An 18,026-nucleotide genomic window follows, 5' to 3' on the forward strand; every position below is an offset into this window, starting at 1 on the left:
GCACATAGCATATAGTCAGTAAATGCTTCTTGATTTAGTAAATATTTCTGCAAGATAGACAGAGCAGGCATTTTCAGCCCCATTTCCCAGAAGAAGAAACTGAGGCCCAGAAAACAGAAATGCCTTGTCCATGGTTACACTGCTGATCTGGGCCAGAGTTAGGACTCACACTTAGAGCTCCTAATTCCTAAAGTTCATTTCACTATAACATACATACTCTGTCTAGGGGTAGTGAAACTGAGCAGGACCCTGTGGGGCCCTCCCAGGTACAAATCCCCTGTTTCTCCATTGGGGAATTTGGGTTTTTTGAGCATGATCTACCTCTTCTCCTTGCACGGCCCTGCAATAAAGCTTTCTCTGCTCCAAACCCCAATGTTTCCATTTGTTTGGCCTCACTGGGCATTGGACACACTAACTTGCATTCGAAAACAGTAGCATCTAAAATAGTTGGGTTCTTTGGAACCAGAGGGACCCTTCTGATGATCTGTAAATCCCCCTTGTGTTAGAATGATCTTTCTTTTTTTTAACATCTTTATTGGGGTATAATTGCTTTACAATGGTGTGTTAGTTTCTGCTTTATAACAAAGTGAATCAGTTCTTTTTAACAGACTCAATCTGCCTGAGGTTCAGCTTCTTGCCTTTGAGAATAAAGGCGATTCTTGTTATTTCAAGGCCCTGATTTCCTCTTGCATTTGGCAAAAATGAAACAAATGTGAGAAGACCTCTTGGGAATACATTTTTCCTTCCCTCCCTTAAATGCTAGTTCCCATGTGGTGCTTTCCCACATCTGGGCCCATGTCTCCAAGCTGTAATGAAACCTATAATTTTTAGCTTATAGCACCTCATTGTTGGCTTTTTGTGAAACTTCCATTATGCCTTATAGTACAGTAAATTATGTGTCCTATCTTTCCTGCTAAGATGTGAATTCTTGGAGGGTAGGGGTTGATATCACCACACAGAGTCCACAGCATAATTTGTGATTAACGGAGACTTGTAATATTACTTGCTTCTCACCTCATTGTAAGCTTTCTCAGGGTCCAAAGTGAGCCACTCTATCTCTTCTATGCTCTTCTGTTCATCAGAGTGAAACACACTAAGTGTGGTTCTGTGAGTCAGTTTCTAGCTTAATGAATAACGAACTACAGATGGAATCCCCTAGAGCAAAAGCCATTACAAAAAAGGACTGCGTGAAACAAAGCTATCAATGTTTGGTTGATTTGATTACATTAAGTCCTATACAACTAACAATGTGATCCAAATGCCTTCCCTGGTTCCTGGTCATTTCAGAGGAAGTCTCTGTAATGAAGACTCAAATGCAAGCTATTTACATCTAAAGCAGGAGGAGAGGAGCTTTATTATTAACATTTCCATGTGTGTTGGTGGGGAAAGTTCAGGTATCATGCACAATTTATCTTTCAAATAATTTGTCTTTGGAACATCCCAAGTACAGGAGCAAAACTGACCCAATCAGACAAAGGATAAAGGAAGGCATGCAGGTCTGAATATGATAATAAGTCTCTCTTAATTGGTCAAAAAATACCATTTTTTTCTTGATGATGCAAACATGGAGAAATGAGTGCTTATTTCGTTTAATTTGTACCTAAACATAGGACACTATTAGTGTGTGGCCTAATATATAGAGGACACTTTGTGCAATGTATTTAATTTTATAAAATCCCATTGTGTCAAAGTTCTGGGTGACAGACCTGCATTTCCAGCTGCAGCTTGTCATGTCCACCTCAAACTCATTATGCTTAAAACTGATATCCCCTACATTCCCTTCTTAGAGGAAGTAGTGGGATGTAGCAGGGAAAAACAGTTTGCTTTAACATAAGAGTGACTTGAGATTCTGTACCAGCTCTGCCAGTTATTAATGGTGTGACTGTTGTTTTATTGAAACTTCAGTTTAGTAATTATAAAAATGGGGATATTAACACAAAACCTCCACACAGTGGGCATGTGGCAGGACATATGTCAAGCAATTCACATGGCTTATCACATTTACTCCAAGTGTAGACAAAGAATGTTGCCTGTCATTCCAATAAATAAGGAATGTTGCCAGACACCAAGCCATCAGCCACTGCCCTGTTACCTTACCACAAATAATTAGAAAAAAGTCACACATCCCACAACTATCACCCCAAATTTTGCCTATTAAAAACTTCTCCCCCAAAACCATCAGAATGGGGAGACTTGGGTTTTTTGAGCATGAGCCACCCATTCTTCTTGCTTGGTCCTGCAGTAAACCTTTATCTGCACAAAATTCCAATGGTTTGGTTTGTTTGGCCTCACTGTGTGTTGGGCACACAAAATTGCATTAGGTGACAGTTCAGTCACAATGAACTTTTTTAAGTTTCTTTATTGTATCATCACTACCTCCCCTGCTCATTCTTCTGGCCTTCATATCTGCTGTACTCTCTCTCTCTGGAACATTTCTTCCCTATCTTTTATTATAATTTACTTCTACACATCTTTTAAGTTGCAGTTTAAAAGTTATTTCCTCTGGAATTCATTGTAGATATTCCCCATAGACTCACTTCATTGTCCCTGCTAGATGCTCATATAGCATATGCTCATAAAGCATATTTCACTCTGTGCTTCCCTCATCATAGCACATATTCTACATTTTCATCATGGTTTAACTGTTTTCCCCAATAGAATGTAGTTATATGAGAGCAGAACCCACATCTATTTTTGCCCACCACTTTATCCCTAGTGCCCAGAATACTCTTTGGGTCTGATTAAGCCCTCAAGAAATATTTTTGGAATAATTAACAAATAAAAGTTCTAACAACAGACATGAATTTCCTGATGCATGTTGTCAACTCATAAATACCTGCATTTGTGTATGCTATTTTCCCTCCCTGGAATACCCTCCTATACCTCACCCTGTCCCTCATCTGTTTAATAGTTACCTATATTTCCTTTAAAATTCAAGATACAGGATAAGTATTATCTCCTTTTCACAACTTTCCTTGGTGTCTCCACATGATTTTTTTCCCAAATGTTTCACTTTTAATTGTAGACACAGCTCCTATATTGAGTTTCACAAAAAAGCATGTCTTTCAACAATGCAACCAAACAGTGTTCAATGTAATGTGGTGTAAGCAACATTTAACATAATTCAACTGCTTTAACCTAAATACACCTACTGCTTAAGTCTCCACATGATTTTAGATGCTTTTTACCCTGTAATTCCATCACATTTTGTACCTGCCTCTATTTAAGGACTTTTATATTATTGTGCAGCTATCTGTGCATATGTTTTCTTTAACTACTAGACAGTAAAGTCACTAAGAGCATGAGCTGTGTCTTATTTATCTCTGTAGTTCAGCATATATCCCAAAGCCTTAAACACAATAGCACTCATAAATATGTTGAATGAATGATTCAAGTGAATGAGATAAAATCTAGCTAAATTCAAAAAGTACTTTTCCCTCCTATTCAAATACTCACTGGAACATTTTTTATTGTATTATATATTATGCAACATTTATATATAATAAGTATAAAGAACACAACAATGAACGTATTTCCCCATATCTTCATTAATAAATAAGATGTCATTAATAGAAATAAAGTTCCCTATATCCATGTCTGAAAAAATGGAAAATACCTCATAAATGTGTATATCATCTTGACCTGGACTCTGTTCATCTTTTCTGTATTGTTTCAATTTTACTATGTGTGCTGCTGAAGCAAACAGCAGGTAATGAGCTTTGGCCTGCATTTTTACGGTTGTCTTGAGGTCACAAGATGAAGCAAGGGAAGGCTTGATTCTAAAGTGTCCTAGTTATACAGCCATGCAATGCTTGGTCATATTTTTCTAAAAAGTTGTCCTTCTTTAATTTTCCTATGGAATTCAGATACTATTTCTTTTTCTTTTTTTTTTTTTTTTTTTTTGCGGTACGCGGGCCTCTCACTGCCATGGCCTCTCCCATTGCAGAGCACAGGCTCCAGACGCACAGGCTCAGCGGCCATGGCTCACGAGCCTAGCCGCTCTGTGGCATGTGGGATCCTCCCGGACCGGGGCACGAACCTGTGTCCCCTGCATCGGCAGGTGGACTCTCAACCACTGCACCATCAGGGAAGCCCCCAGATACTACCTCTAAGGGTCAAAATAATGAGAGGAATGTTGTAGAATGACATTTCCTGAAAAATTCTAAGTATTCTTCAGACCTTATCCAATTTGTGCTTTTCATGTGTCTACAAGACAGGCAGCAGCCACATTATTATCAAAATGAGAAAGCAGATAATTTGTGTCTTGCAAAAGGTCACTAGACAAATAAATTATGGGGTGATAAATAGAGTCAAGCTCTTATTTTAAGTTTTGAACCTAGGTTTCCCTCTGGATCCACCTTCCTGGGTCAACAGTGAAGCATTTACTGTGTAAGGGAACCAATAGCTTCATCATGCTCCTGAACTTCTGTACCTCCTCTGTTCTGTCCTTCAGAATAAGCACAAGGGCATTCTGCATAGACTTCTATCTTATCGAACTCCACTTTCTTGTCCAATTCAGACTAGAATGAAGGACCTAATGGTCATCTTCCCATTCATCCAACTCTATTTTCAGGTGACTAATCTTCTGCCCTCCTCAGTCTGCATCCTCTCTTCTTCATATTTCAACACTCCCATCCTCCCATCTCCTTTCTTCTCTCTTTTCTATTCCTCCTCCAAAACGTAAACCTATCCTTTATTCTCTTTTCCTTTCATTATTCAGTTTCTCCACTATCCTGTTCTCCTCATTCACTCTGTTTCTTTCCCTCTATTATTCTCAGTCTCTATGTGTCCCTTTTCTGCCCATCACACTTCCCTCCAACCACCTCATTCCATACATCCTCTCTTCTGTTTATATCTACTCCACTCCATTCTTTCCACAGTTGTGTACACTGTCATCTCCTCTTCAAACTCTTCTCTTTATGCACTTTATTACAAGTATATCTCTATTCTACCTATTCCTCCACTTATGCTCTAGTCTCTTCAAATTCTCCTTCATACATTATAACCATTCAGACTTCTACTCTGCCCTATCCTCCCCACCTCCTTTTCAACATTTATGTCTAATTTCATGTCCTTCCATGCAGTGTCAGAACAGGTATCCCTCTTCCTTTACAAGTAAAACTTTCCCTGTAGTTTGGATACCATCTCCTGACAGTTTTCTCTGGGAACCTGATGTCAGAAAAACCCTATTTCTACTGTATCTTCAACCTTTACCTTTCTACTATCCCCTTCCAGCTATCTCACAAATATGTGCCAGTCTCTCCATTCAAAACAAATAACTATTTCCTTTACCCCTGAATATATCTATTATATACCCATCCCTTTCATTTTCAAGCAAGTTCCCAGAAAGTATTTTCTATGTTCACTATCTCCACTACCTCTATGCCAACTCATAAAAACTCCTCATTGCACTAATCACTCCATTGAAAGAGTGTACGTGAAGAACACCAGTGTTTTCCATGTTACCAAACCTAATACATACTTTCAATTCTCTATATTAGTAGATATCTTTGTAATAGCCAACAATATTGTAAAGATGTATAAGTAATAGTAAAGAGCATAAAATTGCAGGCAAGCTGCCAGAGTATGAATGCTTGACCATTTACTACCTAGGTGATCTTAGAAAATGTTACTCATTCTGTGTCTCAGATTCCTCACCTGTAAAGTTGGAATAATTGTATCTATCTCATAGACTTGTTATGAAGATCATAAAAGTAGAATGATTATAAAAATGCATGGCACATTGTAAGTACTATATTGATGGCAACTATTGTACTTATTATGCTATTATTGTATTATTATTGATCACTCTCATCTTTTTGAAACCCTTTACCCTTTCAATATATTAGCCAAAAATGTGTTCAATCAATATTCAGTAACAATCCTAAAATATCAGTGTCCTAAAACCACAAAGGTTTCTTTCTCATTCACACTATTTGTCTATCTCAGGTTGTGGGAGGGATGTTCTCTTCTATGTTATCTTTAATAAGGGACACGGAATGATAGAGCCAAGGCCACCTGGCATAATGCTACTCACTGTGGCCAGGGGAGAGGAACATGGAAAATCATGTACTGGCTCTTAAGAGTTTCTAATCCTTAACAGATACATACTACTATATACAAAATAGATAAACAACAAGACCCACTGTAGAGCACAGGAGACTATATTCAATATCCTGTAATAACCTATAATGTCAAAGAATCTGAAAAAATATATATAACTGAATCACTTTGCTGTATACCTGAAACTAACACAACATTGTAAATCAACTATACTTTTTAAAAAAAGATAAATGAACTTTATGACCAGTGCTGCAAATTCATCCTGAGTAAAATGATACTTAATTTTATGAATTAAAAAGAACAATATTCTGGTTCCTGAGTGATCACTGTGTTTCCAGAAGGTACTGATATGGAAGCAGTTATAATAGATAATAATAGATTCCACTAACTGCAAAATTTTTGCACAGAGATGAAAATAAAGAAATGTACATGTTAAAAAAGCAATAAATAAATAAAATTTCCAATCCTCCCTCAGAAATCACACATGTTATTTCCACTCACATTTGGTTAGCCAAAGCAATTCATTTGTCTAAGGCTCTATGGAAGTGAAATACTAACATATACCCAGAGGGAAGTGAACTGGAAATATTGGAAGTAGCAGTATTGACTACCACACTTAGCTTTCAAGATACTACACACTAGTGGTTCTATTAACACCTTCCTTTCTTTTCCTTTTCGGTCTCCATCATAGGTTCCTCTTTCTTCCCTTCTGCTTTAATGATAGTGATGCCACATGACTGGATGCTTGGCATGATTTTCCTCTCACTCTACATACTTTCCTGAAGTGATCATATGCATTCACATGGTTGTCCCACCAACTTTACATCTCTTGCTTGTGTCTCTCTCCTGAACTTATGACTTGAATATCCAACTACTGTTAGACTTCTGTCCCTGGATAATCTACAATCTTCTTAAACTTATCTTGTCCAAAATTAACCTCACAGATTTATTCTATCTAAATTTTTCCTAAATCTCATATGATCTACCCCAGTTCGTAATACCATCAGTCACCCATTTTACTTGGGTGCCTTCTACCTTAATTCCTCCTCTTTGCTCTCATTCTGACATTGGTTGTTTTCACTGTCTGTTTCCTCAGTGTATCTCCCCATCTCCATCTTAATCCACTGCTCTGAATTAGAACTTCACCACTCCTCATCTAGACTATTTAATCTGTCTCCTAACCAGCTTTCCTATTTCCAGTCTTGTTCCCTACAAATGCATTCTTTACACAGTAACTAGGATGCCATATATAACATTAAAAAAATTGACCACTTCCTTGTCTTGCTTATAATATACCATTCAATTTCCTGCAACTGCTCAGTTGGTTTTCTCTACCCGGAATGTCCTTCCTCTCTTCCCTCCACTTTCCACATACAATTTTCTTGACCACATTCTACTTATCTAATAAAGCAAAAATTAATGCCAATACTAATAATCAGGAACTTAGGTGTTGCCTCATCCAGGGACTCTTTGCTCAACTTGATCCAGAAGAATGAGTTAGATGACCCTTTTCTATTCTTTCATAATTACTCATAACTTTATCATTTCAGTTAATTTTTTGTGGTTATCTATTAGCCTTTTCCCCGTATTATATTGTGACTGTCTTAAGGACAAAGACCATATCTTCTTAATGTTTGCATAGCCAGAACCTAGTCCAGGGCCATGTATGTATTAGGAATTCAAAACATGTTTGGTGAATGAATAAATGAATGGATGAAAAAATACTAATCTTTCTTCCATCTATAATTTCTCTCCCTCCAGTGTCCCTTTCCCTACTTCTATATGTCTTCTTTTCTTTCTTCCCATTTACTGCATACTTTACTCCAATTTCTCCTTTTTCTTTTAGGATATTCTAATATCTAGTCTTTTACTTTTATTTCATCTTCTGCCTTATCTTCTCAAATTTTCTATTCTTTTTCTCTCCTCTCATAGTCTCTCTTTCCTCTACCCATTTCTCCTTGATCAATTCATCTGTGTGTGCGTGTATAAAAGTTCTGGGAATAGACCAATAAAATAAATATATATGTTAATTTTATTGATCTCTTCTCCACATTATTCTTCCCAGTTCTATCCACTTCCTTTTTCTCCATCGTTCTTTCCTCTACTCTCTCAGCTCCTCCTCTTTAATTCAACTTCTAACAATTGACTTGCTATCCATTTTTCCTTGGCCATCTTCTTGTCTCCCAAATTCTTTCAGAAGCACATCAATAAATAGTAAATTTAAAGTAATGAAGGACTAGCATACAGGCAAGCACACTTCATGTATTCATCACATATTTACCAGGTATGCATTATTTGAGTTTCATTGTGTATAATAACAAATGCACAGAACCTGCACCAAAAGATCACTCATTAATGTGGAAGGCAGCTTCAGGAAGTGACAACTGACAGCAAGAACCAAGAAAGTTTTTAGTGTTGGGGCAAAGAATCTTACTGAACTGGAAATGTGTTCAAAATTATTCTTTTAAAAGCAAAATTTACATACCTAAAATCTCTAATGATAATGAGTCATGAAAAACATAAAACTGTGATGGTTTTATTCTTTGGGAGCAGAAAAGTATGAAATACATTATATATAATATATATTCATATATATTAAAAGTTATATTCTTAAGTTGTGTGGAAATGCACTTATATGAAACTCCTCAGCATTTCCACACAATGTGGCATAAAATATATGTTGCTATAATTTTGTATTTATATATGTAACATTGTACGTTTCATTATCTCACTTGATTCTCACAATTCTGCATCATATGGATAGTTTGTTGCTGCAGTTAAACCTAGGCTATTCTGACTGTCACAGTGTTCATGCCTGTGTATATGGCTGTAATTCTGTGTATTTAAATGCCCTTGACTATGTATATACCTGTGTATTGGTCTACACATGTCTCTGAGTATGCATAAACATTTATACATTGTGAATGTACATCTCTGTGTGTCTGAAAATGTTCATATGGCCAACTCTATTTTTTATTGAAATATAGTTGATTTGCAATATTGTGTTAGTTTCAGGTATATAGCAAAGTGATTCCATTTATATATATATATATATAATATATATATATACATACACCTATATACATATAAATATTTCAGATTATTTTCTATTATAAGTTATTATAAGATATTGAATATAGTTTCTTGTGCTATAACAGTACGTCCTTGTTGTTTATCTATTTTATATATAGTAGTGTGTATATGTTAACCCCACACTTCTAATTTATCCCTCCCCCCTCCCTTTCCCTTTCCCCTTTTGGTAAACGTAAGTTTGTTTTCTAAGTCTGTGAGTCTATTTCTGTTTTGTATAGAGATTCATTTGTATTATTTTTTAGATTCCATGTATAAGTGATAGCATATAATATTTGTCTTTCTCTGCCTGACTTATTTCACTTAGTATGATATTTTCTAGGTCCATCCATGCTGCTGCAAATGGCAATATTTCATTCCTTTTTATGGCTGAGTAATATTCCATTGTGTGTGTGGTAATATTCCATTGTGTGTGTGTGTGTGTGTGTGTGTGTGTGTGTGTGTGTGTATCACATCTTCTTAAAGCAATCATCTATTGATGGGTACTTGTATTGTTTCCATATCTTGGCTATTATAAATAGTGCTGCTATGAACATTGGTGTGCACATTATCTTTTCAAATTAGAGTTTTTGTTTTTTCTGGGTATATGCCCAGGAGTGAGATTGATGTATTATATGTTAGCTCTATTTTCAGTTTTTTAAGGAACCTCCATACTGTTCTCATAGTGGCTGTACCAATTTACATTCCCACCAACAGTGTAGGAGGGTTCCCTTTTCTCCACACCCTCTCCAGAACTTATTATTTGTAGACTTTTTAATGATAGCCATTCTTATCAGTGTGAGGTGATACCTCATGTGGTTTTGATTTGCATTTCTCTAATAATTAGTGATGATAAGCAGCTTTTCATGTGCCTGTTGGCCAACTCTCTATACTTGTGTCTATAATATATACGTCTGCAAGTGTGCATACCTGCAAATGTGTTAGGAAGTATATGCCTATATGTGCATTTCTAATCTGTAACCTTGACAGAATTTTCAATGGATAGCTTAAAACATGCTGATTTCAATCCTGGTCCTACCCCAGTATACTTTAGATGAGCTGCACCACTCTCTGACCTCATGGTGTAGAGGAGGGTTCCATTGTCCACCAGTCTGAGCAGCTTGTTAGGTGTGGTCATGTTATGGGCCACTGATTTCTTGCCATTGTGGAAGAAGGTGTCAGGGGTCCAGATCTTACTAGCCAGGAGATTATTCAGTGGAAGGATCTTCATTGGTCCATCAAATTTCAGTCTTTCATCATGCCATGTCTGTCGAAAAAATACATCAATGGTATACTCCTAAGGACAAAAAGAGAGAGAACAATGTTTCAGTTGAGTTCTGGTAGTGACCCACAGTGCCCTTAGCAAATATTAATTACTTTGCAGTATTTCCTCTGCTGCAGAGAAGCAGCAGTCTATTAACAGTAGTTACTAGTAAGTAGGGCAAATGATTATGATTGAGAAAAAATGTCTTGGTGATCAGTAAGTACATAGATAATATGTTTGACAAGATTTTGCTTAGGAAGATCACTGCCAACACTGCCCTGCACATCATGCAAGCTGAACACAAGACTTTGCCTTATGAAAAGGAAAGAGCTCCCTTCTCTATGCAGTGGCATCTCTAATAAGGGCAAACTCCTTACCTTATCTCTTCTACTAAATGATCCCATATGAACATCAAAGGCCAATATAACAATTACCATAAAACTAAAATCTTAAATTTTAAAACACATTCATTTGATTCTCTAACAATATGTCTAATGAGTTAATATCTTATTATCTTCAATAAATAAGGAACTCTTACAGATAAGATAAAAACAAACACACAAATAGAAAAATGGGTAAATGACATGAACAGAAAATTCATGAAATGGATAAAAATTGCTAATAAACATGAAGAACATTTTCAAAATTGCTGTTCATCTAAACATAAATTAAAGTTACAATAAATGTTCCAGGTTTTGGTAACAGCAGACTAAATCATTTGGATATACATTCCTATAGCTATTAATTATAAAGTTTGAACTAAAAATTATGGACATATAGCTAGATAGATATACAGACTATTTGAAACCAATGGGGAATGATTGAAAGCAGACAAAAACTTGAAGAAAGTTTAGTCTTGAAAGATGGCAGCACATGTGCTCAAGGCACTGCATACCCTGATGAAGGGCTGAAGCCTGTAGGAAGGGAGCCTTTCCCTAATTGGTCCACAGAGGAGCCACATTTATGTAATTTGTCTAGAGAGGATACATTTCCTTATCTGCAAAAAGGCACTATATATGCTAACAGCTTGGGATCTAGATAATAAATAGGTAGGATAATGATTTATAGTACAAAAACCTGAGAATGCTGAGACTAGAGGAACTTTCACTTTTAGGCAATCTCTTGAATTCACTTTAGCTCCTAAAGAGTCTTAGCCCCACCCATCTGAAACCTTGGGATATTGGAGCTTTTGGAAAAAGCCAACCAGAGATTTGATGACAGCCCTAGGTTTCCTTCAGGAGAGGGTAGGAGTGTAGAGAAGAGGGGGAAGAACTGACATGTTTCATGTCTAAACTTTAGCACGTTTGAGGGCAGGGACTGTATCCTTAGTACCATGCCCACAAAAAATCTGTGTGGAAGGGATGTATTCAAATCCATTTTATTCTTTCATCTTGCTGTGTTTTCAATAAAAGAGAGATGTTTTTTTTAAAAAAAGAAAAAAGATGGCAGCAGCAACAGGTTAAATTTGTGTTTGTGTCTTTTCTTTTCTAAAGGTCCTCTCCCAAACCTAGAATTTCTGTGGCAGATACCACAGCCTTAATGGCTCAAAGTGGCCAATAATATGGAAATTTAGGAAGCAAGATATGTGGCCAATAATATGGAAATTTGGAAGCAAGAGAGTCACAGAGGGGATAGGACCCCAAATCTGAGTATATACTTTGCCCCAAAACCTGGCTGACCACTACATACATAGTGAAAACTCTGAGGCTATGGAAAAAAATGCAGGCAGAAACAATAGGGGAGTCTTCCACTAAATGATAGATGACAAAACTGTGGTGGGTGATGTTTGTGAGTTAGGCAGAAATCAGAAAAATTATTGGCTTAATACCTCAGAAGACAGAGCTCAAAGCTGGCCAAAGAGCTGAAAATGCAGAGGGAAGCCTTGGAGAAAAACAAAACCACTGAGAGGGAAGTCCCAAAATCTGAGTAGAAACTCTGCTTTGACTGACGACTAAACTACACAAGGCATGGGGGACACATCTAGGTAGTCAGGTAAAACAAAGAAGCAGCCAGAAGCTACTTAAAATCCTTTGGCTTAAAATTCCTTAATAGTTTCCAGTTATACCTGGAATAAATTCTAATACCTTTCTCTTACTTAGAAAGTACTTCATAAACTGACCCTTGTCTTCTTCTCTAAGCTCTTCTCCAACCACCTGTAGCTCTACAAATTAGCCAGTCTGGCTTTTCTTCTCCTCCAGCACACCAAGAATATCCCTGCCTAAGGATTAGAAGATTATATAATTTATTGTCTAAACTGGAACACTTTTGAGAGAGGAGGCTTTATCAACAGTTATATATCAGGACAACATGTGTAAGCCAGGACTATGCCAGGTTTAAAGCTGGAATTAGACTCCCACATAAAAGCAAGACCCTGAAGGGCTCCAACCTCAGGAGAAGGGTGAATTACATAAAAGAAACTAGATAAAACCAGTCCACAATATGAAAATTCAGAAAGGAAACTTGTCTATCCAAGCATGAATTCTGAAATGGACAGGAGTTTAGGGGAAGCATTGCTACTGAGATTTAGCAACTTCAAGCCTAATCTTATATGAGATCAATATTTAAATGTACACTTGGTTTGGGGCTTAAAAGCTAAGAAATTAACATAAAAATAGGTCTCAGGATGGGGATACCTCTATATTGACTTACAAAAGCAAACACTCTAAAGAGACATGGCCATAAATAAATGCTTGCTGAAAAGAAGTTCACAATCCACAACAACGAAACACCTAAGGAAATGGTAATAAGCAAGAGTCAGCTGATACAACATGTAGCTGAATTATACCCCTTCCAAGAACCTCACATAACAGAATAATCAAATAGATATTATAATGGAACTATAATTAAAATGATAAAAGTATCAAAGGAGATTGAGAACATGAGAATAGATCCAAACATTATGGGGTAAAAGCAAGAAAAAACAGATTTTAAAAAGGTCTATTTGAATTAGATATTCTGTGAAAGAAAAATAGTCACTGAAAATAAAAACTCAATGGATATGTTACACAGAAGATTAGATATTATTAAAGAGAGATTAGTGAACTGGAAAATACATGTGAAGAAAACTTGTTCAGTGTATATTTCTAACAAAGTTCTAAAGTGGGAGAATAGAGAAAATGGGGGGAAAATAATAAAGTACTAATGGATGACAGTTTCTCAGAATTGTTGAATATAAGCATCCTTAGCTTCAAGAACCTTAATCACTTGCAAGCTCAGTATAAAAAAATATATCCAAGCCAACCATAGTGGATTTGAAAAATACCAAAGAGGAGATCTTAAAAACAACAAAATAGAAAAGACATATTATCTACAAAGAAACAGCAGTTTGATAGCAGACTTCTTGAAAAAAACAATAGAAGCCAAAAGAATTCTATAGCCAACTAGATTATCATTTGAGAGTGGTTTCAAAATAAAGATGAGTTTAGATAAATAAGATAATATTTTCCCATGGCTGGGTCACGTACAGTATTCAAGCCTCATTCAGAAGTCTCCATATCAGAAAAGCATTCTTTGACCATCCTATCATAAATAGTAATCCCTCTTCCCCTTACCATGCATTATCTTTCTTCATGCATTATTTTGTCAGATAGCTCTGACAAAATGTATTTTTATTTGCTTACTCTTCCTTTCATTCCACTAGCCTGGATGCTGCATGAGAGCAGAGATTTTCTTCAGTTCACTGCTATATTCCTAGCACCTAAAATCCTACCTGACCAATAGTAGCTGGTTTATAAATATTTTTGAATTAATAAATGATTGAATGAATCCTCAGGAAAGGAACTACTAAAAGAAGTTTTTCACATAGTTAAAATGAAACCAGCAAGAAGATTCAAGAAGGAATTGTGAGCACAAGTGTTGACAAACTTATGGGTAAATTAAACAAATAATGGCTCTCTACAAATGATGTTAAGGACTATAAAAACAAAATGGAATAAATAACTACAGTAAGCCACATGGAAGGAGGGAGTAGGGATACATGGATTAATATATTCTTGTACTATTTGGGAGGAGATTGGAGATATTAAATTTAACATCAAGTATATATATCAACATTTAAGGTAACCATTAAGAATATACTAGAAATAAAATGCAAAACTTACAAAAGAGTAGAGAAAAAACCAAGGGGAATATAGAAAATGCCTCAATCCCATAGAAGGCAAGAAAAAATAAAGCATATAAAAACATGGGGGAAAAGGATATATAAAATAAGATAGTAGAAAAAAACAATATAATCTAATGATAAATAAACAATGTAACTGTATGTTATGTGTATACAAGAATCACACCTTAAGGGCACATGAAAACACAAGTTGAAAATGAAGCAATGGAAACATATGTATGGATAAATCCTAATCAAAATAAAGTCATAGAACTATAAAATACAGACAGCAAAATAAAGTCATAGAACTATAAAATACAGACAGCAGGGACTATAAGACTAACACTTTTGTTCAGGATGAAATATTACACTAAAAAATGGAGTATATCAAGTGAAAAAAATTCTTAATTTTTATGTATGGATAACATGGACTCAAAATATGTAAGGCAAAAATTGAATTACAAGGAGAAAATGACAAACCCATAGATTCTCAGTAAATGAAAGACCAATCAAACCAATACTTTGTATGATAAAATAAGTGAAGAATCCTTTTGACAAGCATAAAGTAAGGAATACACATAGACTTAACACTTAGTAAACAAACAGTATTTTTTTTACCAAAAATAGATGATCATATGTTAAGCCATAAAGCAAATCTCAAGAAACACAAAAAGATTTCATATCCTATAGACCATCTTGTTTCAATATGAGGCATTAAGTTAGAAATTAATAATAAAGTTTTACATTTGAAAATTAGAAAACCCGCTAAATTTTTTTAAGAAAACAAAGAAGAAACCATAAAGGATATTAGAAAATACTTAGAACTGAACAACAGTGAAAATGTTTATAAATGAAATCTTGTATTCAACTCCTCAAGTGCTGCTTAGAAGGAAATTGATAGCCATAAAGAAGTCTTAAAGATGGTCTTTAAAAAAGGGAAAACCATAAGCTAATCTGCCTCAAGAAACCAGGAACACAGAATTTCCCAAGAAAAGAGAAAAATGATCTACACAAAGGGAAAAATCAGTGAAACAGAAAACAACAACAACAAAATAATACAGATGATGCACAAAATCCAAAACGGGTGGCTTTGACACACAAACAATATAGAAAACTGACAATAAGTTTAATCAAGAAAAAGCAAGAAAATGCGGGAAAATTGGGGGCGAGGGGTAGAAATATAGATTAAATAAAATTGGGCAAAGCAAGTTGATAATTTTTGAAGCTGGGTGATGGATACATGAGGTTCCATTAAACCATTTTCTCTACTTTGGGGGTTGTGTGTGTGTGTGTGTGTGTGTGTGTGTGTGTGTGTGTGTGTGTATCATATATATAATCACTGCCAGCCTGTAGATAATAGATTGTAGGGAACTGAGAGTAGAGAGAAGGAAATCAGGGGCTTATTACAGTTTGATATGCCAGAGACAATGGTGGCCTGAGCCAGAATAGTAGCAGTTCAGGTGATAAGTGGTTTAATATGAGAAAACCTATGAACATAGATACAAGAACCATGAATAACAGATTTTTTTTTAATTTTTGAATTTCATTTTATTTATTTTTTTATACAGAAGGTCCTTATTAGTCATCAATTTTATACACATCAGTGTATACATGTCAATCCCAATCACCCATTCATCACACCCCCACCCCCAACCCCCACAGCTTTCCCCCTTTGGTGTCCATACATTTGTTCTCTACATCTGTGTCTCAATTTCTGCCATGCAAACTGGTTCATCTGTACCATTTTTCTAGGTTCCACATATATGTGTTAACTCACAATATTTGTTTTTCTCTTTCTGACTTACTTCACACTGTATGACAGTCTCTAGATCCATCCACGTCTCAACAAATGACCCAATTTCGTTCTTTTTATGGCTGAGTAACATTCCATTGTATATATGTACCACATCTTCTTTATCCATTCGTCTGTTGATGGGCATTTAGGTTGCTTCCATGACCTGGCTATTGTAAATAGTGCTGCAATGAACACTGGGGTGCATGTGTCTTTTTGAATTATGGTTTTCTCTGGGTATATGCCTAGTAGTGGGATTGCTGGATCATATGGTAATTCTATTTTTAGTTTTTTAAGGAACCTCCATACTGTTCTCCATAGTGGCTGTATCACTTTACATTCCCACCAACAATGCAAGAGGGTTCCCTTTTCCCCACACCCTCTCCAGCATTTGTTGTTTGTAGATTTTCTGACGATGCCCATTCTAACTGGTGTGAGGTGATACCTCATTGTAGTTTTGATTTGCATTTCTCTAATAATTAGGGATGTTGAGCAGCTTTTCATGTGCTTCTTGGCCATCTGTATGTCTTCTCAGGAGAAATGTCTATTTAGGTCTTCTGCCCATTTTTGGATTGGGCTGTTTGTTTCTTTAATATTGAGCTGCAGGAGCTGTTTATATATTTTGGAGATTAATCCTTTGTCAGTTGCTTCATTTGCAAATATTTTCCCCCATTCTGAGGGTTGTCTTTTCATCTTATTTATGGTTTCTTTTGCTGTGCAAAAACTTTTAAGTTTCATTAGGTCCTATTTGTTTATTTTTGTTTTTATTTCCATTACTCTAGGAGGTGGATCAAAAAAGATCTTGCTGTGATTTATGTCATAGAGTGTTCTTCCTATGTTTTCCTCTAGGAGTTTTAGAGTGTCTGGTCTTACATTTAAGTCTCTAATCCATTTTGAGTTTATTTTTGTGTATGGTGTTAGGGATTGTTCTAATTTCATTTTTTACATGTAGCTGTCCAGTTTTCCCAGCACCACTTATTGAAGAGACTGTCTTTTTTCCATTGTATATCCCTGCCTCCTTTGTCATAGATTAGTTGACCATAGGTGTGTGGGTTTATCTCTGGGCTTTCTATCTTGTTCCATTGATCTATGTTTCTGTTTTTGTGCCAGTACCACACTGTCTTGATTACTGTAGCTTTGTAGTATAGTTGAAGTCAGGGAGTCTGATTCCTCTAGCTCTGTTTTATTTCCCTCAAGACTTCTTTGGCTATTCGGGGTCTTTTGTGTCTCCATACAAATTTTAAGATTTTTTGTTCTAGTTCCATAAAAAATGCCATTGGTAATATGAAAGGGATTGCACTGAATCTGTAGATTGCTTTGGGTAGTATAGTCATTTTCACAATATTGATACTTCCAATCCAAGAACATGGTATATCTCTCCATCTGTTGGTATCATCTTTCATCACTCTTATAGTTTTCTGCATACAGGTCTTTTGTCTCCCTAGATAGGTTTATTCTTAGGTATTTTATTCTTTTTGTTGCAATGGTAAATGGGAGTGTTTCCTTAATTTCTGTTTCAGATTTTTCATCATTAGTGTATAGGAATGCAAGAGATTTCTGTGCATTACTTTTGTATCCTGCAACTTTACCAAATTCATTGATTAAAACCAGAAATTTGTTTCCCAGCCAGAGTGATCATAACTATTCTTCCTTGTGACACAATGGAAGTTCAGCTAAAAATACCCTGAAATTTATTTGACCAAAGCCTGCCCTGTCAGGAAAGAGACATTCTGCTGCTT

General features: G+C 35.8%; 1 protein-coding gene across 1 annotated transcript in view; it reads right to left on the minus strand.

The window, feature by feature from the left end:
- GABRA3 (gamma-aminobutyric acid type A receptor subunit alpha3) overlaps nt 1–18,026 on the minus strand; it is a gene marked incomplete at both ends in the record, with an annotated part of 152,459 nt that overhangs the window by 65,342 nt on the left and 69,091 nt on the right. Inside the window, one exon of the mRNA XM_082864868.1 lies at nt 10,209–10,429. Coding sequence (XP_082720994.1) covers nt 10,209–10,429 — 221 coding nt within the window. The remainder of the gene's footprint in view (nt 1–10,208; nt 10,430–18,026) is intronic.

The sequence above is a fragment of the Leucopleurus acutus genome, assembly GCF_964270905.1.
Source record: "Leucopleurus acutus genome assembly, chromosome: X".
Classification (NCBI taxonomy): Eukaryota; Metazoa; Chordata; class Mammalia; order Artiodactyla; family Delphinidae; genus Leucopleurus; species Leucopleurus acutus.